The 21628-nt window shown below is 53.6% G+C and overlaps 1 protein-coding gene across 1 annotated transcript; it reads right to left on the bottom strand.

Moving 5' to 3' along the window:
* Positions 1–1578: 1578 nt before the first annotated feature.
* On the bottom strand, positions 1579–20488 carry RAB26 (RAB26, member RAS oncogene family). Its single transcript, XM_042864406.1, has 9 exons — positions 20303–20488; positions 18445–18555; positions 5195–5236; positions 4539–4605; positions 4405–4457; positions 3584–3649; positions 3107–3163; positions 2815–2891; positions 1579–2687 (listed from the first exon to the last, which is right to left on the bottom strand). Exons 1-9 carry the CDS (start codon positions 20486–20488, stop codon positions 2585–2587), a joined length of 762 nt encoding a protein of 253 aa, XP_042720340.1. The 3' UTR covers positions 1579–2584.
* Between the last annotated feature and the right edge of the window lie 1140 nt (positions 20489–21628).

The following is a 21628-nucleotide window of genomic DNA, read 5'->3' as shown; positions in this document are numbered from 1 at the left end:
TTCGCTACTTAAATGATTAACCAAGTGGGGTATGTGCCACAATAGCCAAAGCACCACCGTAGCCACGGAGATTATTAAAAAAATTTATTAACAGGAATGAAATAAAAGCTATAAACGAGCCAGCGCGAATGAGAAGTGCAAGTAATGCCGCGTTGTCTGGCCTGCGTGGTGCACTGAGTACTGCTCCATCGCTGGGCGGCAGTCGAGGCCCGTGTATAAAATGGCCGAATCTGAACAAGGGCTTCAGCAGCGGCGCTGCGTGCAGGCATTGGGAGCGAGTAGAGCGTGGGCAGTCTGTGGTGGGACAGAGGGGGAGTTGCGCCTCGTCGAAGCTTAGGTGTGTTAGGAAAGGCCACAAGTACAGTTGTGATGTTTATGCTGGTTGCTTAGGTGCCAAAAGGTACCTTCAAGGAGTAGCATTTGCATCTCCTCTACTTCACTTTTTTTTTTTTTTTTAGCTTGCTTTTGGTTCCCCCAATAAAGAACCAAGCCAGTAACTGCCAGCTTTTTCATCAAGGTACAAGGCGTTCCTGCCCAGAGAAGGGGGGAGTGTCTGCAGGGATTAGCAGCATGGGGCAGGGACTGCTGTTACTGCTATGATTATTCTGAGAAAATACAATCCCGAAGGCAGGCTTGGGAACGGATCTGGGTGTTGGAGCTGCCTGTCTCCTGTGCCTCTGTGGAAATTCCCAGGAGCTGTACAGCCAGGATACCAAAATGCTGCTCCTTCAGGCTGAGGGCTGTAAAAAATTCCACTCTTTTTTTTTTTTTTTTTTTTTAACCTCAGCTAGCAAGCATGTGCTACAGCCCAGAATGAGAATGAAGGTAGCTGTTAAGCAGCATCATGAGAGGTACTGATCAGGTAGCAGCTGCAGGAGCACAACAAAGCTCAACAAAGCAGCACAAAGCAGTTCAGTAGGTTTCCACTCCTTCATAAAGTCTGATCAGAGTGCAGGGCAGCTGCAGTGATGCTCGGAGGCTGCCTCTGCTGAGGCTAGACAGGACAGGGCGATTGCTAGGGAAGGAGTGACTGACAGGGCTGATGAGAAAAAAGAGGCCCTGGCTCTGTTCCCCAGGTCCTGTGTGCTGGCTGCCAGCAGGGAGCAGGCACTGCCTGGGGATGCATGGTGGCAGGAGGCTGCGAGCTGCAAACATCCCCCAGGAACAGGTTTTTAACAAAAATAAGAGAACTGAAAGACATTTCTCCCTAAAAAGCTATTTATGAAAAGTTTTATTTTGGGCTCTGTTATTACTGTGCTGGACCCGTTTCAGCAGTTGCTCTGCACGTTGCTTATTTTACTGCAGCTCACTGAGAAGTGCAGCTCCGAGGGGTCTCCTCTGTCACTGCCTGCCTGGCTCCTGTGCTGAGTGCCCTTTGGAAATGCTGCTGCAGCTCAAGCTGGCACAATGAGGGGCAGCTGCACCCCGACTCACTGCTGAGAAAGCTGGTGTTTGGGAAGTGAAGGGTGGGTTGACTTCAGTGGTCCATTTAGAGCAGTGCAGGGAGGTTCAATGCAGTGGGCACCTGGTGTTAGTGCATGTGGAATTGCTGAATAAGAAAATTGCCAAAGGCCAAACACATCATCCAGATCTGTACTTTGAAGTGCAACTTGGAAAAAAGCAAAAGCCAAACGCTTGGCACCAGACAAAAGGGGTGAGGAGTCCATTGAAGAGAGCTGGCAGAAGTCTTAGACCTGTACAATCAATGCCTACAGCACTCTCATCTTTCTTCTGTTAGAAGAGAGAGCTGTCCCAAGAGAACTTCAGAGATAGCAAAGCATTGTTGTGGTCTAAAAATGCTATCACACTTACATAAAGGTATTTAGAATAAGCTGCAGAACATTAGCTTTCTTCTCATTAAAGTACTAGAAATGGCTGTAGTAAGAGAACCAAAGCCTTTACCAAACAGATAAACAGTCAGATCTCTGTACAACAGATGTGTTTGCAGGAGCTCACTCAAACAGACATCTAAGCTCTGTCTTCTGCGGGGAAGAGGAGAAATCTTCATCGAGGAGGTATGTTACAACACGGGAACAACTGACAGGCAGAAGTAAGCAGCTACAAAAATGATTGCCTTGAAAACAAAGCCTTCCTGTGTGCCCCAGAATCTGAACAGCTGAATTCCAAAGGTGTGGGAAAAGGGAATTCAGGATTTTTTCTGCCCAGATGTTTGGTGGGGAGCAGGCACTCCCCCACATCATCACTCCTAACACTAACACACCCGAAGACGCTCTGGGCTAAGGACTGTCACTGCTGAACAGATGCAGGAACCCATCGTTCCAGGAGCCACAGCTGCACTGGGAAGTGGCTCTGGGCAAGGCAGGAGTGGAGCAGCTGCGAGAGGTGCTGTTTCTCTGCAGGATTGGAGCACAGCGGGGCTGTGGGTGCTGCAGGGCTCGGGGAGCGGCTGTGGTGCAGCACGGCCAGCCTGTTGCCAGCCTGAGGAGCTTCTGCTGCTTTCACCCCCACGTCTCAGCTCACCTTTTACGCAGATACAGACACAAGACAGACATGCACACACTGTCCACGAGGAGAGAGCGCACAAACACGTGGCATGAGTCTCTGTACAAATGCACCGAGCGTATCAGAACCTGCAGCAGCCCGAGCCTCTCACTTCTTTCTTCACGTAATCATGGAGCTTGAATTTGGGTTCGTTGGGCAGCTTCATGGACCTGTGTTTCAGTTCTCTGCAGGAAGGGGAAAGCACTTTACTTCTCTGCCCATACAGCCTGCTACCAAGCTGTGTGACACCAGCCCCTTCACAGTGACTGGTGCTGCATGCCGTCCTCCCCACAGCCAGAACCCCCCCCTTACTTTGCGATAGCTGTGAATGCTAATTCCACATTGAGGCCGCTTTTGGCGCTGGTCTCCATGAAGGGCACCCCGTACTCCTGCAGGACAAGACAGCATTTGTACAGAGCTTCAGAAGAAATGTGAAGACATCGAACCAAGGAGGGCAGCGGAGGGTTAAGGGATGAGCAGATGAGGGAGAAGAGAGGGAGACAAAGGATGAAACCCACTCTGCAGTTATCCCTATGGCTTCTGTGCTGCCTGCCCAATCTGAGCATAACAAATACCCACATGCAGCAAAGAGTACCTCCCATACCTTAGCCAATTTTTCTCCATCTTCCCTTTTCACCACTCTGTCCTGGGCTGAATCCACCTGCCAACAGCAAAAGAACAAAGGGAGATTATTTGGAAGCTCAGCATTAGATAAGCCCCATACCCCAAGAATTCCGTCCCATCAGCATAAGCAGCAATGCCCTGGCAGCAAGAGGGATCTGGGACTCAGATCCACAGGGTGAGCACAAGACACTGCTTCATCTCCACACCTCAATTCAATGCAGCATCCCTGGGAGAGACTCTGCAGATCATCAGCATGCAGAGCAGGAGTCAGCTTTGCGCACCAGGAGGGAGATGGGCAGGACCACGGCTTTGGTGATGACTGCATCCCTCCCTGGGACATGTGGTCACTTTCTGCGCCTCTGCTGCCCCAAAACCTGCAGCTGCATGGCTGCACTGCACCCACCCCTGCCCACATCCCTAGCATCCTGGCAGGACTAGCTCCATGGGTCCAACTCACCTTGTTTCCCAGTAACATGAGGACTACATCCTGCTGTGCATATTCGTGGATCTCTGTCAGCCATGCCTGGAGGGACACAAGCAGAGATGGGCTGCAGTGAGATGGGCTTCAGAAATAGGAAGAGTCAGCTGGGGTTGCCCAGCCCTGGGCACCAGGTGCCATGTGTGGGGAACCTGTGGGTCTGCAGGGAATGAGGGACAGTGGGATGTGGTCCTCTCCTCTGCCCGGGTCTGCTGCCAAGGCAGTGGGGCAACATGGGGACGCATTGCAGCAGAGTGGGGACAAGGGAGCACCTCGCTGCTGGCATTTGCTGCCCCTGATCACCAGGAGCAAGCTATCCACCTGGTGCTGTAATTACACGTGGCATAAATCTGTCACTGAACCCAGTCCATCGACCTTTCTGGTTGCCAGGAAAGTGAAAATGTTCTCTGCGTGTCCTCCGGCATCTTCATCAGCAGCCCCTCAGCAGCTGCCAGCTGGGCACACGGCACTGACTGCAGCCCTTTGGGAATGCCCACAGCTCGCACAGCTGCCGTGCACCTCCCACAGTGCCACCTCCCACAGTACCACCTCTGCTGTGGGGCAGCACCAGCCACAGCTCCTTCCAGCTTTCTTTTTCCCCAGGCTCCCTGAACCCCATTCATCTCCAGCACAGAGCATCGTGAAGGCTGCCAAACCTCCATGCCACCTGCAGCCAATGACCACGGGTTTGCTCTGAGCACCAGCTGGAGATTCAGGGCTTAGGGAGCAACAATAGCACCCCAGAAACACGCAGAGCTGCCCGAAGCCATCAGGAGCAGTCTGGGAGGTGCCGCACATACCTGGATGTTGTCAAAGGATGCCTTGTTGGTGACATCATACAGCAGGAGCAGGGCTGTGGAGAGAGTGGTAGGTGTTAGTGCTGGCACCATGCTGTGCTCCCCAAGCCCCCCAGCCCTGCTGGGGATGTGCTCACCATGGGCATCCCGATAATACGCGTGTGTGACACTGCGGAAGCGCTCCTGGCCAGCCGTGTCCCAGATCTGCAAGGCAGAGGAGAGAGGTGAAAGCATCATGCCACCACTCACAGGATGGAAAAAGCACATGACCATAGCACACTGCAACCCCACAAAGTTTTTTCAGCATTTTGCTTCTAACAGCAACCCAGGGGCTGATCTATTTGCACATGAGCAGTTTGCAGCTGCAGAGGAGCTCGCTGAGGATGGTGAGAAGTGACAAGTGCAATAAATACGTAAGCAGCACATCCCTGTTCCTCAGCACATCCGACCGCAGGGACATGGGTGTGTGACAAAGGGCTCGTGAGCTCCATTGGAAATCGACCAGCAGAAGGATGCACAGGGACTGTGCACTGAACTGATCCGGTTTTAGCACAGCGATGTTTCCAGAGCACTGAGCTGCTATCAGGGGAAGGTGGGCACTATTGGCATCGCTGGGCTGCACATGTACACATGTGCACATCCATATGCCAACACAGCTGGCGAAGTGGGGACACACACGATGGCAGCTTCCAAACATGGGACAGAGATTGGACTCTTGGGGCTGTCCCCAGCCCTGGAGCTCCGAGGGGCTTTACCACACCTGAACACTGTAAGCACAGCTCCAGGGACTCACCTGCAGCTTCACCTTCACCCCATCCACTGTCAGCACCTTGTTCTGCAAGACAAGACAAAAGAGAAGCAGCGCTGAGGCGGGGAGCTGCTGCCCCACACCAACTCTGCCAGTGCATTGCTGATATTCTCTCCCCATTTTTTAAACTTGCACATCGCAGCCCAAATTGTTGGAGCAATTTGTATTTGCACAGCGAGAAGATCATTTCCTGTGTTTGCTGCAAGTTACATCTATTTGGATATTTAAATCTTTGTGTCTGCAATGCTGATTTAATGTGGTGTGTGGCTCGGGCTGGATCACCTCCGGCAATAAATTAACGAGTGCCAGCATCCCATCTTAGCAGCCTTCAAAAGGCACAGCAAGCGACTCCATATTCAGTTAGCAACTTACACAGATCTCCTTTTCCTGCTGCTTTTACTTGTTGTTCTCCCAGCAAGGACTGAGCTCCGTCCCCACAGCCATCTGTGGTGAGGTGATGCCCGCTGTGCCCCAGCTGGGGTCTGGCATGGTGCTGGGTGCCCTCTTCCTGCATAAACAACTGCAAATAATGATCCAGCAGCTCCCACAACACCACCAGGATGCTCAGCAAATTAATTGGCCCCAACAGCGATTGCTTTGTGGACCGACTCCAAGGTGAGCCAAGAGTTGTCACCATGTGATGTGCAGCAGCAGCGCCTGACCAGGCAGGCACAGGACACACAGATATCCCTGGCACCACCAACCACAGTTTTCCTATTTGATGCCATGAACTCCCAGACAGATCCAGGACTGCAGCAGCAAAGCATCACCAGCACCCTGGATGCTGATTTTCAGAGCCCCACTGAAGCCAGCAGAGTTGTAGGATAGGCACAGTGAGGCACTCAGCATCCCCAGTGTGTTAACCAAACCCAATCCTAAACATAAAGCAGTCCCACAGCTAGGAGCAGAATTCCACAGAAATTAGCACAGTAATCACCGGAGTATGATTAAAAAAGCCCCAAGCAATGACGGGGCCAGGTGGGATGCTGGTTGCACCTGCTGTGATGCCAATCCCATTGCTTTCCATTAGAGCATGGCCATGAGGATGCGGATGAGGAGGATGGCGTGGAGCAAAAAAGCACGCTAAATTTACACTGTCTGCTGAAGCCAGCGCAGGGAGATGAACATGGTTTATAAATACCTTCAAAAGCAGTGATGAGATGAGGGAGAGGAGTGACTCACAGCCCAGGAGTGGAAGAAGTGGGCAGCCTGGCTGTGGCTGCAGAGGGGAAAGCGAAAGGGAAAGGCAAAGGGAAAGGGAAAGGTGCACAGCTGGAGCTGCTGATGGATCTGCTGCATCACAGCTTCAAGCAGCAGCAATGTGAACACCTAGCCCAGCCTGGAGCTGCTGCTTTCCTAACAAAGCATCAGAACATTTGCAGTTTGCCTTGATAGGATGTAGAATACCTTGCAATAATTGCACATTATTTTTCCAAGATATCTGTTCATTTCTTCGTTGTAATCAGCCAGCTCTCACTAAATATTTCATAGATTTATGCTCATTGCTCGACAAAAGGTAAACATTTGCCAGCAGCCACAGGTGATTTCCTGCAGGCGACAGCTTGCAGCTGCCCACAGCAGGACGGCTTGGGGACCTGCAGAGCACTGCCCTGTAGCACAGCTCAGGCTGATACCCATATCCCAGCCATGCTGCAGACAATAGCTGTGCCTGGCACCGAGCAGTGGGGGGCAGCAGCCAGGGTGCATGTGGCAGCTCCTCGACCCTCTGCTCGGTGCACGATGCCCAGAGCACAGCTGTGGGTTTGGAGCACAACAGGCAGTGGCTGTACTGCAAACCTCACCCCACAAACCTCACTCTGCAAACCACCTTCTGAGTGCTGACACCTCGTTTAGTACCTGTTCTTTGGAAGAGCTTAATTAAAAGCAAGAGAGCAGCAGCAGGATTCACACTAATTACAACTGCCCTACATTTTGGGTTAGGGGAGGATTCTTAAGCTTAATTACCATCTGGAAGAGCAGCAGGGAGCTGTGCATCGAGGTGCTGCTGGGGCAGGCTGGGGAAAATGGATGAATCTGCGAGGCTGCAGTATGAAGCTGATACTTTTGGTCACCCACTGCAGGACATACTCAGGACAAGTGAGGGAGCACTGCGCTCGAGCACAGGCTCACACAGCGCACTATAGCAGACGTAATGCTTGCAGCAAAGCTGTCCATGCAACTGATCTCTGCTGTCGCTCTCTGCATGTTCAGGAAAGCAGTTCTTGCACAGCTTCTCACACAGGCTTTGACAGTGCTGTCAAAGCATTTTCTAGCAGAGCTTACAGTGTGGAACACTCTGAGAGTTGCTGCTGCAGGAACAAGAGGTTTGTAAGTGAAATTGTCCTCAAGACATCAGATAAATAAAGCTGGAGCCTCACAGATGCAGGGGCAATGCTATTATCATGCAGACAGACCTCAGTGATGGGCAGCATCACCCACCCAGCGCTGCCATTGGGAAGCAGAGGAAGGGAAGACTCACAGGTTGCTCCCCACAGCCTACTGCTCTCCAACATTGTGCTTGCAGCTGCTGCTGGGGCATTGCCCGTGGAAGGATGTCCCACTGGGAGCCACATGCATTGCCTACCACGGCCGGAGCACCAACTCGTGGTCAGTTATCGCATGGACAACCCAACCCAGTGTTCTCTGCCTCCCTGCAGCTTTTCTGCACGTTTGCTCATTAATTAATTAAAGCCTTAAGCGTTCAGTTGGATACATGGATTAACTCGCTTCACAGTTAAACTTGACAAATCAAAATCAGTGCAGCTCTCCAGCATGGGGAGGGGGAGAGCCCCCTCTGGTTCCCCCAGCACATCCAAGGGCTCAGGGTAACCCAACCACAGCATCGCCTCCATGCACAGCGATGGTACAGGGACACCAATGGCACAGGGAGACTCAGGGATGGGGACGTGGTCACTCCCTGAGAACCCCACTGCAGGGGCAGGCACTGAGCCCAGCCCGCAGCTGGGACTTTAACCACAGGGTGGACACTACAGCCACCCCTGCATTGAGGCTGGAACAGAATGGCACCAAATGCCTTCAGTGCACAGACCCCAAATTCCTCCCCCAGCACAGACACCCCACAGTCAAGCAGGAGTGCACCTACAGACAGACACACACACATTGTCTGTGAGAACAGCGATGGAAATGGATGAAGGATCAATATGGAAAGCTGCCCAGAGCAGCAGGACACCACAATTTGCTCATTAAAACCCTGGAGTTTCCCCAGGGAATACACACGTGCTGCCAGCGAGCTCAGCAACTCCAGCCACAGCAGCCCGGCCTGGGGCAGCACAGATGCTCTAAGAACAGCCCTCCAGAATTCAAGAAGCCTCAGTGGGTGGATAGGGAAAAGGAAAAAATCCAATCTCTGCTCACTTGCAGCCCAGGACGGCAGTTTTGCCACATTCTGGCATGCAGCTCACACTGATAACACAGCACTGAGCTAGGGCTGAGCACAGGATGCTTTAAGGGAGGAAAGGTCCCAGGTGAGAATGCATCCCATACCAGAACTGCTGTCACCATGGCCCTGAGCATCCCTCAACCCCAAAGCATCCCTCGGCCCCGCTCAGGGCCAGCCCTGCAAGTCAGCTAACTGTAAACCTCCTGTGGTGTCTGATGGGGGAAACACAGCAAGAGTGCAGCAGGCAAACACTGCTCATGGATCTGAAATCAACATCTAAACAAATACTGAAGTTCCAACAACTGCAAACAGACACTGGAGTAGCACAAGCACTGCTGAACCCTTGCTACAGCTTCACATGAGCCCTCAGAATGATGCCAAGTTGGTGTCTCCACGTTGAAGAGCAGCAGACAGGCATAGAACCAGGCAGTACCTAACACCCAGCACAGCACAGGGAAGGAGCCCACCTGCCCCTCTCCTCCAGGGCCACGCACACTGCATTAAAGTGCAATTAGCATCTCCCTGGCTGCCAGCCCCACAGCAGATAAGAGTCAATCCTCTTTTTAGAGCAGATACACCAAAGAATTAGGGGCTTATCAGCTTTTATTCACATCAGTCTGCACATAAAAGGTTTTTCTGGCAAGAAGCAGAGAGACACGTCTCAGGGGCAGATTAGGGGTAAGAGGATCTGTTGAGGATCATAGATTTTACAGTAAGGCCCTGCTCTGCTCCTCAGCATCCTCCCCCAGAGCCTCCCCCATCCCAGCCCAGCAGTGCCCATTTTTAAGATAGCCATGCTGACTTCCCAACCAGGAGCCTTGGAAACAAAAGGGTAGAGATGGCTCACGCCAATCTGTGCCAACACTGGGGATAAGTAACATGGTGCTCAGCGTATTTATCTTCATTTTCCTTACCAACAACACAGCATGCTGCAAAGCAGAACAGGAATCTCCACAGCACATTTATTGTGGCATCTATTCTCACGTACAACATACACAGCACCTGTCAGTGCTATGAGGATGAAAAATGGGTCATCAATTATCGCTGTACAGGGAATTGTTTGCTCTGCTCCTGAGGGAAAACAAAACCTTGCATCAGTTTTTATGCTAGAGAAGCATCAGAAATGAAACAATCTGCTTTGTTCAGCTTGCTCTACAACAGCCACAGGGTGGGGAGCAGCCCTGATTGTAGTCCCAGTCCTTGGATCAGGGTCCTGGGAGTTCCACCTGAGCCCTGCAGCCTTGGGGCTGCACTGACCTTGTGTGGCCGCTGCTGCAGGACTGTGCCTTCCTCCAGTGCAGGGGATGTGCCTCAGCTCAATGGAGATGTGCCCAAAGAAGGCCCCCTGGCTCCATCCACCACGGCATGCAATTAGCAGGGTCTGTAATTACAGCTGGAGGTGCAGCCAGGCTTCTTTCTATCTGGCACCCAAAAGGATGGAAACCTGCCTGAAGTTTCAGAGATGACTTTGCAATCTAATTAAAGGAAATAAGGAAAGAATCCTGGCAGCATCTGGCAGTAACGGAGCATCTTCTGCAGACAACACTGCAAACAGCATCATTAAATAGCACTTCTCATCCCTAAAAAAAAAAAATAATAATAATTCCACAGATCTGACAAATGGATCTGGAGCTTTTTATCACATCCCAGCACAAACACACTCATCCTTCACCCACGGCTGCACCGCCAGGCAGCTCTGGGAAGCCAAGCTCCATCTAAGCAGGAAACCTGGGTCCAGCTGAGTCTTTCAAAGGAAGAATTTAGGGAAAAGAGAGCAACTAAATGACTGCAATCTATCTTCCATGATTCCACTGGCAGTGGCCCATACATACAAGGTCTTGGTGCTTGGAACCCATGCCTACTGCAAGCCAGCACTGAGCGCACGATCGACTTTTCTGCTTTACAGCAATATCCCCAGCTCTTGCATTCCTGTTGCTATCAAAGCAGGATCTCTGCAAGGTTTCTACATCAGTTTGGAGCTGCCAGCTGTGATCCCAGAGAGACTGCAAGGAAGCAGCTGGGGAGCACTGGGGGCAGAACCCGTGGCCCAGCCCCACATGTCCCACAGCCATGCGGGACCCACGGTGTTGGGCAGCACTGCTGAGCACTGGCACATTTCAGATGGGGAAGAAAGAAACAACACAGCTGTGCTACAGCGCTGTGATGGAAAGCAGGTTGCTCTGGTCTGGGTGCGAGGCTCAGAGCAGGCACCCTGCAGCCCCTCCCAGACCTATCTTTGGCATCTCGCAGCACCTCGGCAGCAATTATAGCAATGATGCCATCTGCCAGGCACAGGCCGTGCTGCAGTGTCTGCACTGGGAATGGAGCTGATGGGCACCTCCTGGCATCCACAGCTTTGGTCTCCTCTTTCTGCCAGCTCCTGCTTCCCCTTTGCCAGATTCGCCTCCGGTGCCAACACCCTGCAAGCAAAGGAGACTAGCGGCTGCCACTGGGAAAATGTTCTATCTGCAGGCAGTGGAACCCCAACCAACCTTCAGCTGCTGTCACAGCACAGACGCTACCAGCAAAAGTCAAATGAAAATGTCCAGTAAGGAGCCACAAGTCACTGCAAACACAGACCTGCTGCAGGTTCGGTGCACGCATGCAACCGCACTGCAGTTCCCAGGGGACTACAAGGTGCTGGGCACAGCAGGCACACTGCTGCATTGCACTGCCACAATAATCTCCATCCACAAATCTTTTTTTCTCCAATAGCAGCATCTGCCCAAATCCTGTACTGCTGTCCCAGAACCAGGACAGTGCTCCACTGGGCTCTGCTCCACAGAGAGGGTGGAAGCCCTCCTGCAAATAAAACTGAACCCAAAGCCGCCTGCAGTCACCTTGGTGGGTTTTGCTTGGGTCTCTTGAGCGAGCTGTGCTTTTAGCACAAATGTGACCTCATGTGTGTCAGTATTCAGTGGGTAAAAACACATATGCCATGCAGTAACACTTGCTCAGGAACAAAGTTATTTTGGGCGCTGTCAAGCACCTCTCACATTAATTCATGCACATTAATACATGCGGCATGTTAATGGGTTCAAGAAAGTCCTGCACGGCACAGCACCCATGTTCCTGCCAGCCCTTCCCAAGGCTGGCACTGCTTGAGGCCGCGTGGGCTGCCCAGCACTGCTGCCAAAACCCACGCTCAGCTCTAAAAAGAGGCGCTGTGAGTAGCAGTGAGCCCTCAGCATTTCCGCTACAACGGCAAGCGTGCAGTGAGAGGGGCTGTGTGCACCGAGGAGCCCACATGAGTTGCTCCAACACCACACAGAGCACTGCAGGGAAAATGCAAAGTGAGCCAAAGGTATGGGGCAGACACAACCTGGGTGAACCCAGAACAGGGATGGGGCTGACTGCATGTGCAGGACTTCACGGGTGACACCGACCCCTGCAGACAGACTGGTGCTCCAAGTCCCATCACCTTGGCTTGGCTGCATTAATGGATGCTGCACCTTTCCACCACTGTGCCACGTCTGCAGCCATCAGCATAACACCAGGGAGCAAAACACAGCAATTCCAATCCAATGCTCAGCGTCACCACCCAAGCAGCCAAGCAAGGTCCTTGCCAGCAGGGTCAATGCACCCCAAAGAGGGGCTGGTTCTGCCTGGCAGCCCCTTCAACCTGGATTTGAGGGAGGCATTCATGAATGGGCATTTTTTTAAGGTTCAGAGCAAAGGACATGGTGCTGATGCCAACAGCTCTCCATGGCAGGATGGGAACAGGGAATTATAGATTCACTGAATCAATGAATCACTCATAGAATCATTGAACCAGTGAATCAATTGTAGAATCATAGAACAAATCACAAAATCATCAAACGCCCAGGGTTGGAGGGGACTTCAAGGACCACCGTCGGGATAGCAGCGCAGAGCTGGGCTGGGTGCAGGGGGCAGAGCTGCACCATTCCCATGGGGTGACAAATCCTAGCACCAAAAGCCATGGCAGCACAGAGGGGCTTCACTGATCACAGGGCCAGAGCCCTAACGGTGCACGTTCCACAAGCCCTTCCCTTCCCTCAGCCATCGGAGCCCACTGGTGAGGGGAGGATGGCGGAGCGGTTTCCATAGAGACACCCGCGTAAGCAAAGCTGGAAAAGCAAAAGCCTCCATTTCCCAAATGTGTCACTTGGGCATAAGAACAACAGGGCCTGAGAGCCAGCAGGAAAGCATCCGGAGCTGCACTCAGGATTCAACCAAGGCCCACAAGGTCCCGGCTCACTGCAGGTCCATGGCTTCGCTGCAGGGCATGGAACCAGTGTGGGATTGTTTGCACAAATGCCTCTGAGCACAGATACCCTCCATTAAACAGCTTTGACAAAACTTAAAACAAAATGAAACAAAACCTCACTGGATGTTCACAACGGGGCCGGCTGCATCCCCACAGTGGTGCTGTGCTGGTGCTGACACTGTGGGTCTACTCTGTGTCCTGGGATGTTCACCAACCTCCAGAGCTGCACGAGCTCTTGACAGATATTACTTGCAATCAGGGAGAAATATTTTCTCCCACGCAGGCATAAATATGAAATATTTGCTGTTGTTTTAGAGAGGTTTCTGAAGTCCTTCGAGGTAATGATTTGGTGCTTAGCCAGGGTTAAAAATACTCCGTGCCCTCGTTGGATGAACAGAGCCATGGAGTGCTCTGCATGGTGACCACTGGGATAGAGCCGACAGGCAGGGATGGTACAGCTCTCCTCCAGCTCTGACCAAAGGCAAAACCCCATGGGGAGGGCAGGGATGTTCCCATGGGGTGGGCAGAGATGTCCTGCACAGAAAACCCACCAGCTCCCACTGCCCATCCTCATCCTCCTCCATCCTCCTTGTCCCCAGCAGCCACCAGCACGATGCTCAATGTTTGGTTTCCTTGTGGCAGAGCTCTGCAGGTAAACAAGATCTCGATCTGCCCATTTCCCATTTCCATAGTAACCAGTACCCCCCCCCCACTGCCAGCCAAGGACGAATGGACAATGGCTCAGGCACAGCTCCTTCCCTCCACAAACACAGCTCCCATGCACTCAGATGGGATCCTTTATTAAAAATATTTCCATTATCCAAAGGGGTTGGGGGGGGGAGGTTTTTTGTTTTCTATTTTCATCTGAAGGGAGATGACCATTGGTGGGCACTGCCTGTTCCCAGTGCTGGAGCACAATGAGTGCCAGGACACGATGCTCTGCCAGTGCCATACATTGCCAAAACCCATTCCCTGCCCAGACATGGGGATGACTGCTGGAGCCTGACTGCTGGAGCCTGACTGCTGGAGCCTGACTGCTGCAGCACCCACTGCACTCCCCCAAGTGTTGGGTTGCTGACTGCATGGCCAACATCACCAGCACCCGCCGAGCTCCGCTGCGCCGCGCTGCCCCAAAGGCTCATTTACTCCAAAACGTGCAGCAGCCTGCTGGGGGCAGATAATTAATCGGCGGTAACGAATGAGTCAGCAACAGCTCAAGGAGAGGCAGCCCACGCTGTCTCCATGCTGGGTGCACGTGGACCCGCAGCACCGCACCCAGGACCCCGCTGCTGTCAGCGCCCACCGTTCCCAGGGGAGCTCTGAGGGACGTCCCCCAGCAGCCAGCACTCAGACAGACTACAAGGCCCCATTTCCCTCTGCTTTCAAAGAAAATCCCAGTTCTGCACCTTTGAATTCAATATTTTATCACAAATGAAAGATGAAAGTGAAATTAAGCCAAATTTATTCCATTAAATATTCAGACCGTTTAGACTCGCTCTGGCCCTATTTCAATGTTTTATGGGCTGTGAGCCACTTCCTTGCAGGACACAGCAATGAGCCGGGAGCAGCGATGCCTGCAAAATCCACCCCCTGCCCCAGCACTCTCACTGTTGGCTGGGATGGATGCAAGACTTCACAGCTGGGTTAGGTACCAAATCCATTATGGATCATAAGAGAGCCCTTTGTGCACTGAGATCACCTTCACATCACCATGCAAACTGCATGAGAGTTTTCTTGCCTGAGCTCTGGGGCTCACGTAAAGAGCAACTCGAGCACTTTTCTGCTTTGAATGCAATCATCTCATTTCTTTCTGCCTTCCCCAGGGCAGGAATTTAGGCTGTTGCCCACTGGGATTACCAGCAGCACACGGGCGTTCACAACTCATCGACGTGCTGCAGAACCAGAGCACACTGAGGTTTATTATTTTCCAAATGCGAGAGCCAAAGGGACATGAATAAAACACCGGCAGCTGGGAGGGAGAGGGTGCAGCCCGCCAGGCTCTGCTCTCAGCATCTCTTGGCAACTGAGCCCTGCATGCAAATGACAGCTTTGCCTTCGTGTGATCGGGAGCAGACTGCAAAGCTGCATCTCTCTGCAAGGGAAAGGAGCACTAGCTGAAAGCAAAGCAGGGCTCGGCTGTTTGGGAATAGCGACTATTGGAGAGGCTGTCCTGGGAGCAGGGAGCAGCTGCACAATGGCTGCTATCCAAAGAATCGGACATGAAATAAATCAATAAAATAAATGTGGGGTCCCTGAACAGCACCACAAGAACCCTCTGAAAGCTGGCAGCAGGGTGGGAAGCTCCTCTGGGCAAACGGATCCCAGCTCTCCTTACAGCAACAAAAGCAAAAGTAGCAAATCAGCAACTGGCTTCTATTAACATCCATACAGCAGCGAGAAATGAAGCAGAGGAAGAGCCACCGGAGGGGTGCATCCAGTGTAAGGCTCCCTCCGAGCCCCAGCAGGGCACCGAGCACCAGATGATATGGGCAGTGCCCTTTGGGGATGTGAGCTGAGGACATCTCCCTGTCCCCACGCTGCTGCTCACAGCACTGCCAGGCAGAGCACAGCCCTCAGCCCCTTCATGTGAACACTGCCTGGCACAGCATACAAACAGAGCCGCAAACAGAGATGCAACTCATATCTTATGCAAAAAAAAAAAAACCCTATCACACATCACTGATCGCAGCTCCGGAGCAGCACAGGATGTAACCACAGCCCCTCACTGCTCAGGGCCACCAGTGACAGCTTTTATTTACCGAGCGTGGGAGCTGTTCCTGGGGGCAGATTAACAGCAGTGCGACCAAGGCTGAGCAGAGCCGTCCCTGCGAGCAGGGCTGGGTCGGGGCTTCGGGAAACGTTCCCTGCGAGGGGCAGCCCACGCAGTGGCGGAGCGGGGCCGCAGCACGAGATCTGCACGCCCGCAGGGATCGCGCTGCACGCGTCGGGAGAAGGAGCGGCAGAGCTGCTCCCTGCAGACCTGTCTGTAAGGCTGACTGACACAAAAAGCATCTCCCCGGCTCAGCGCAAAGAACCTCATTAGAGCCTCTTCCCAGGGAGAAAAGGCTCATCTTGAATTTTCTCTTTTATGTTCTCTCCTTTCAGGTCCAATTAGCACAGACCCCTGAATTCAGCTGTGCTCCACGGGCAGCCCCATTTGAACTGCTCCAGGTCAGCTGCCACCCATTCCTGCGCACACTTCTGTCACATTCCCAAAGTGCAGATGTTACAGCCCCACCAGGAAAGGTGGGATTCACCCCTCTGATTCCTAACATGGTTCTGTTCCGGGGCACCTTTCTGCCTGAAACTCCTAAAGCACAAAGTTTTGGGGAGCTCCAGGTGAGGCGAGCTGCACAGATGCTGGATGGGAGCTTTGGGGACCCAGATGTCCCACGGGACCTCAGTGCTCAGGGGGAAGAAGTAGACTAGTGCTCAGCACGGCCCTGGCAGCCATAGCTTGTGGGAGGCAATAACTGGGTACCTATTGTCCAGCAAGGGCAGGGAGCCCAAAGCTGACACTGTCAGAAGTGTTTGTTTAACATGGGTGTGCTCCCTGGGATGGGGAGAATGGCAATGACAGGCAGAGGTGTGGATGTACGGAGGTGTCTGGAGCCTGGCACTGACTCCCAAATGCTCCCATCATAGAATGGATCACTACAGGATACGAAGCTGAAGGGCATCTCTGAACTGTGAAGGTTCCACTCTGATGCGTTTTTTCCTAATGCTAACATTGCAATTTCCCCAGTCTGTTTGGAAAAGGAAACGCTGGTATTTACATCAACATCCTTGTGTTTGTTTAGGAGACAATTACAAACAACAAAACATGAGAGACTATCCGTAACTTAAACCAGTAGGAGGGAAAAACCTAGGGGGTCATTAAGAATTGTAATGCCTGATTAATTTTATATGGATTTCTATTCATTTACATTTGCTCAGGCAGTACCATCTTTCAGCCATTCGCCCAGGCAGTCCCAAAGGATGCAAGTGAGGGCTCTGGGTGCCCCATAGGGACTGGATGAGGTCAGAGCAGAGCAGAGCCCATCCCAAATCCAGAGCCACCCATTGGCACATATGGGCTTGGGGGCTTCAGCCAGAAACCTGGCTTTGAACTCAGGGATGGCAAAGGAAGGGCAGTGTGACAGCTCCGTTATTAGCTGGATGCTAATTAAACACCAAACCTGCTTGTGCAGCAGAAGCCTCTGGTGCTCTCAGCCTGGAGTTCTGTAATTGTGCATTGTAATGCAAACAGCAGAGGGGCACAATTACTTGGCGCCTGCAAACAGGATTATCGTAATGGCAGAGGAGATGTACAATCACAGAACTATTTCCATGTCCCTGAAAAATGATGAGCGTCTTACTGAGATGGTAATAATGAGGTTTAGGACACACTCCTGATGTCTCCCGCTGCATAATCTGCCCATTTCAGACCCATGCACCTCCAGCAGTTCTATTACAGGAGTAAATTAACCCTAATTTGATTGCTGCTCAGTGGCACTTGTTTCAGCACTCTGATCAATAAGTGACAGGTTGTAAGATTGCCCTTGGTATCAATCACTGTGATCAGTAATACAATGCTTTCCTTTTAAGAACACTCAAAATATGGTGTGATTATGTTGGAATACGACTATGGGCTTCAATCCACCAACATTTGTGGCCCCCGTGGCCTCACTCTGCATCAAGAGCTGCAGTGCAGGACATGCTCACATGCAAGGGGTAGAACTGCAGGAACAGTGGCACCAGAGCTTCTGTCTGTGCCCAGGACAGCATCTGTGCAGCTTCTGAATGAAGAAAGGCAGCTGGGAGGGCACAGCACAGCCAAGGGCACCACTCTGCATCATCAACCCATGGAACGAGCAGCACAGGGGCATCCACGGTGCTGACAGAGGAACCTACAGCACCACTGTCCCACACTGTGCCACATGTCCCAAGCTGCTGCAGGGAGCAGGAAGGGGCTGGGATCCATCCTGAAACCTCAGTCCATCCACTCTTCTTCCAACTGCTGCTTCCAGATTGACATGGCCCATCACCACCCTTTGGGGATGCTAGTTTTGCTTGCCTGTTTCCAGGTCCCCCATTCAATCCAACACCCCCACCAAACAACAGCTGGAAGAGCCAGTCACCAGCTCCCAACAGAGTACCCGAAGGCAAAAGCATTAGAAAATGCTGCCTGGGCAATGGCCACCGTCCTCAGTCTGGGTAGGATGGGGCTAAGGATGCGCAGCTCAATCAATGACACAGAGCTCCTGCACCGTGCCCCTAAGGTTTGCTTTGGAGATGCCTCGAGGAGATGTTGGGTTGCATCACTTTGTTATTGTTTTCTATCATAGTTTTTAAAACAACGACATTGGCTTAGGGAAATATTTTCGCTGGGCAGATGGTCAGAGCCAAACAGTTGTGCGTACACAAACCCTCCCCAGGGCACACAGAGGGAGGACTCACTCCCCTTTGTTATGCAGAGCCATAATTAGACGCTGCTGCAGCCATCAGCTGCCTCCTCCACCCGCAGCCCCAGGGGTACGCACCGGTGCAGGATGCCGAGCTCCACATGGCTGGAGCAGCATTTTGGTGTTCTGAAGACAGTCACCAACCTGGCACATCTCAACTTACCCTGAAGTCAATCCCCACGGTGGAAATGAAGCTGCCCGCCAGGAAGGCGCCATCCTTGAAGCGCACCAGCAGGCAGGTCTTGCCGACCCCCGAGTCGCCCACCAGCATCACCTGCAGGAGGGAGGCAGCAGGGTTAGGAAACGTTCTCCTGAAGCAGCCCCACCACAGCCATTACCCCTCTGCAACCCAAAAGCCCCATCCTGGATACAAGCAGCTGCTCAGCCTGGCTGCACTAAGGCTGCTGCACCACTCCATTGCACTGCTCCACACACCCAGGGCACGGTGCTGCCTCCATGAGCCCGACTGCCATTGTCCCTGCAGAAATTGTCAGCCTGTGACCAAATATCAACGATTCCAACACAGGCACTGCCCTGGGTCAAAGCAAACCCACACAGGAGCCAGCAGCACCAACCAGTGCCATGAGCTCTGCCACTCCACCCGAACGGAGACAGCCCCAGACATGGATGCCTCTCTTCTGGGGCTCATTCCGGCTCTTTTCCTGGGGTGCCCCACAGCAGCTGCTTGCTGCAACCGCCCCATGCAGCCCTACTGAGAGCCATGACACAGTGAGCTCAGATAAACCTATATGTATGTGTGTGGATCCAGGGGATGAGGAGAAAAAAGTCTTGTGTGTGTGTGTGTGTGTGTGTGTGTGTGTAAAATTTTAGTACAAAACAGCAGAGCTGATTTTTTTTAAAACTTTCCAACACCAGTGTGCCCACCCCTGAGCCCACCACTCCCAGCAGCACTGAGGCTGGGATCCCCCCAGCAGCTCTGCCAGCTGGAACTAGACCCATGCCTGCCCCGAGGGGCTACTGCTGTCTGTGGGGCAGCTCAGCAGAGGGAGCAGGGGAAGTCCATTAGGTTAGGCTGGCATCAAACACAGCATAGCATCCATCAGTGAGGAACACCCGGACACAGAGCAGAGCCCTTTACTACCCTGCATAGTTGGGTTTATTTGAGCTCAGGGCAGCATCCATACGAGGTCAGCTCCATATAAGCACAGCTGTTGCACTGCTGCTGCAGCTGTACCAGCAACCACTGCCTCCCAAAGAATTGAACCAACATCTCAAATCCTTACAATGCCATGGCTGCACCACAGGTGCTGCGCTCCTGGCACTGTGCACCAACACTTGGACCTCGCCAGAGCAAACACCACCTTCCCTGTAGCTTAGAGCTCCATGCTGGGTTACAGAGAGCTGTGTTGGAAATGAGACTGGCTCACAAGCCAGAACCCAGAGCAGCAAGACGGAGCCAGCTGAGCCCTTACAGGAAAGCACAAGCTGGAGATAGTTCAACAGCAGGCAGAGCAGATCCAATGCGACGCAAAGAAACTGTCATCCTGGTTTATAACCCAATTCTTTATCTTGGTAAAGAGGGAGCAGAAGGTTATGGTAACCAGTCTGAGCAGAAAGCCATCTGTCACCACTTGTAAAAGTTGAGCAGGAGCCCTTTGGTGGAGGGCTTTCCACGGAGCCTCCTTCAGAGCCACCGGACACACAGCCTTGGGTCGGGTGGTAGGGCTGAGCCCTGCAGATGTGGAGTAGGGGATGGCAGCGGTTAGCGGGCGGCCAAAGCACGGAGTGTGGGGGGGTGAGGGCACGACGGTAGGTGCCCTACGGCCCCCCCATCTCCGAGGAACTTTGCCGGTGGCCGCGGGGAGGGCTGCTGCACTCAGCACGGCGTGGAATGGAACGGCTCGGCTCCGAACTGCACGGCACGGTTCGGTTCGTAATGGCACGGCACGGCACGGCACGGCACAGCCCCGCGGACCCCCCCACGCCCCCGGGCACCCCACGCTTTGCTCCGGCCCGGCCCGCCCCTCCCCGGGCAGTCCCTTTCCCACAGCCCCTCGCACCTTGAAGGTGAGGTCGTAGAACTCTCCACTGCTGCTCAGCGAGGGCCGCCCGGGCGCAGCGCCGCCGTTGCGGGGCAGCTCCGGAGCGGGCGCGGGGCTCCGCGGGGCGGTGGCGGCAGGGGGAGGCAGCGCGGCGGAGGGCGCGGAGCCGCCGCCTTTGCTCCGTGCCGCTTTCTTCCGCGACATGCCGGGGCAGCGCGGCCGCGCTCAGGGCGCGGGGCCGTACCGCCGCCGCCGCCGCCTCCCCGGGCCCGGCCCCGCTTCCAATGGCAGCGCCGCGGAGGCGGCGGCGAGGGCCAGGCACACTCCGCTCCGCGCCCGTTCGCTCCTCCCCGGCCGCGCTCCGCCGCGCTCTGTGCTCCGAGCGGTGCTCGTGCGGGAGGGGAGCGGAGCTGCGGGCTCTCACAAGTGCGGGAAGGGGCGGCCCGAGGGCACCCACTAAGGGAGCAGCGCACCGTGAGTCTGCACCTACGAAGAGAGCAGCGGCCTTCGTTTGCCCCCAGGGAGGGAGCAGCACCGTGCGTTTGCAGGCACGAAGAGAGCAATGCACCGTGCATTTGCACCCACGAAGGATGCTTGCGCACCGTGCATCCACACCCACAAAAGGAGCAGCACACTGCGCACTCACATGTGCTCTAGGGGTGCAGCACGGGCGCGTTCACTTTTGTGGGTGCTGTGTTCCACACTCTGCCTGCTGCCCCTGATCTGCTGCATACCCCAGTCTCACAGCAGTGCATGGGGGTGGCTGCTCTCTGGGTCTGGGTCCATATTCCGGCAGCTGGAGCTCCTGCACTGCTCCACAGCTGGCAGAGCCATGGGCAAGAGACAAGCACAGGGAAGAGAAGAGCAGGCATAGAAATTGGGGTGGCAGAGCATACTCTGGGGGGCAGCGGGTGCTGTCTGCTCTACTGGCAACTTGTGCTATCCTCGGTGTCTCAGCAACTGGTTTCAGTGAGGAACGCTTTGCATCTTTCTGGCTGCAAATGAAGTGTCACCAGAGGCACTTGCGACTCCCTCAACTGAAATAAATGTCTCTAGCTGTGTGACAGAGTTCCAGCGGCACAGCCTTATCCTTCCTGCAGAAGGAGACTCGAGCAGTCCTATCGGAGCAGGAGAGGAAAATAAATGTCCCTGGTGAGAAGCCAAGCAAGCACACAATGAAGGCATAAATAAGTAACAGGGCTTGCACAAGCCCAGGAGGAGCTGATGGCCAATACAAAGGAGCTCACACCAACCTGAGCCATGGGCAGAGCCCAGAGCGCACCATGGTGACACTGTACTGCTGCTACAGTCAGAGTGAGCGCTGCTCTTTGGGACCTTCGGTGC

Source organism: Lagopus leucura, unplaced genomic scaffold (assembly GCF_019238085.1).
Source record: "Lagopus leucura isolate 7727_CA_CO unplaced genomic scaffold, USGS_WTPT01 Super-Scaffold_760, whole genome shotgun sequence".
NCBI lineage: Eukaryota > Metazoa > Chordata > Aves > Galliformes > Phasianidae > Lagopus > Lagopus leucura.
This window is presented reverse-complemented; position numbering and strand designations above follow the sequence as displayed.

Coding starts and splice junctions, on each gene's coding strand:
- RAB26 (XM_042864406.1), bottom strand. CDS start 20,488: ATGTCGCGGAAGAAAGCGGCACGGAGCAAAGGCGGCGGCTCCGCGCCC. Junction 4,606..5,194: donor GGGTGAAGGTGAAGCTGCAG/GTGAGTCCCTGG, acceptor TCTGCCTTGCAG/ATCTGGGACACGGCTGGCCA. Junction 2,892..3,106: donor ATGGAGAAAAATTGGCTAAG/GTATGGGAGGTA, acceptor CTTGTCCTGCAG/GAGTACGGGGTGCCCTTCAT.